The sequence below is a fragment of the Austrofundulus limnaeus genome, unplaced genomic scaffold, assembly GCF_001266775.1.
Source record: "Austrofundulus limnaeus strain Quisiro unplaced genomic scaffold, Austrofundulus_limnaeus-1.0 Scaffold125, whole genome shotgun sequence".
NCBI classification, from domain to species: domain Eukaryota; kingdom Metazoa; phylum Chordata; class Actinopteri; order Cyprinodontiformes; family Rivulidae; genus Austrofundulus; species Austrofundulus limnaeus.
This window is the reverse complement of record NW_013952527.1, coordinates 863,541-864,846: the sequence shown is the minus strand read 5'-3', so window position 1 is coordinate 864,846 and position 1,306 is coordinate 863,541. Positions and strand designations below refer to the sequence as shown.

The 1,306-nt window shown below is 36.1% G+C and overlaps 1 protein-coding gene across 2 annotated transcripts in view; it reads left to right on the top strand.

Annotated features, from left to right (window-relative positions):
• Positions 1–1,306, top strand: part of spegb (striated muscle enriched protein kinase b) — a 40,158-nt gene that overhangs the window by 19,776 nt on the left and 19,076 nt on the right. For both annotated transcript variants that reach the window (XM_014015245.1, XM_014015244.1), the window contains 2 exons: positions 93–181; positions 972–1,147. In XM_014015245.1, the coding sequence (XP_013870699.1) occupies positions 93–181; positions 972–1,147 (265 nt within the window). The remainder of the gene's footprint in view (positions 1–92; positions 182–971; positions 1,148–1,306) is intronic.

Genomic DNA, 1,306 nt, shown 5'->3' with positions numbered 1-1,306 from the left:
ATTTTTTGACTGTGTAACTTTACAAATGGCAGCCCATATTAGCTCTGTCAAATCAAATTTACAATTTCTATTTTGCAAAATGATTTTGACAGGTAACAATGACAGATCAAGCTGTGATTGAAGGACAGGAAGTCACCATGTCTGTGCGAATAAGCGGACAACCCAAACCCATGCTTTACTGGTAGGTTCCTCAAACCTAATGTTTGCATTAGAAAATACAATGCACAACCAAATTCACTCAAATCCACAGTTTTATTTTTTTTTTTAGGCTGAACATTGCTCCAAGTGTTTAAAGAGGTGAAAGCTTAAWGTTCATTGAGTTTAACGATCTTGAGGTTGTCAGAAAATCTAAGCAGGAGAAAGCAACGTTGCTCAGGCTACATTAACCGTGCAGAAGCTATTTTACCACAAATCTTAATGAACTAATGAGCAACAAACGCAACACTGATACCTAAAATAAATAGTTGCAGTTGTTTGAAAGATTTTTGAGCTCATTTGTGGTTATTAAACACTGTTTTACACTTCTWCCAGTGATAAAGCTGGGTTACTTTGTAGCAACAATTCCCAAAGAAGGATTTAAATGCCTGAACCAGGTTTTTCTAGGCTCACATTAGTGATTATTTTCAACAAAGTGATTACTCCAAATTAACAAAAGAAAATGGAAATGAAAAGGAACTTAGGCATCTTCCTTTGGATTAAATTTAATTAGGAAATAGTGTTCCTAAATGTAGCAGATAAAAATAGGCTGAATCAACCATATGGGCTCCGACACAAGACTATGTCATGACTCTTAAGACCCAACAGCTAATAATAAAGTACCAGACATCGAACGCCACCCACTGTCTGTCACACCAGGGTTTAGTAATGGAAAAATTATCTGTTCTTGGCCATAATCTGCATATATTTAAATGCAAAATAGCTGTGAGAAGTATAATATGTGTAAATACACTAATGTCTTTAACATTTTCCAGGCTGAGGGACAGGGTCACAGTTAAAACCGGTCCACGTCACATTGTTCRTGAGAYGACGGGCGGGACATTTGAGATGACSATCAAGTCAGCCATGAGATCAGACTCTGGAATTTACACCTGCAGGATCATTAACGAATACGGGACAAAGCAGTGTGAAGGAAGACTGGAGGTGAAAGGTACAAGAGTCGCAAGGTTTCAGATACTTRAACCAAAATAAAAATATATAGTGTTTTCATCTTTATTGTTTTCCTTTATTCTGCTAGCCACCTAAATATTTAACTTAAATATTTAGCTAGCTACCTAAATATTTAGGTTGCAACTTAAATATTTAGCTA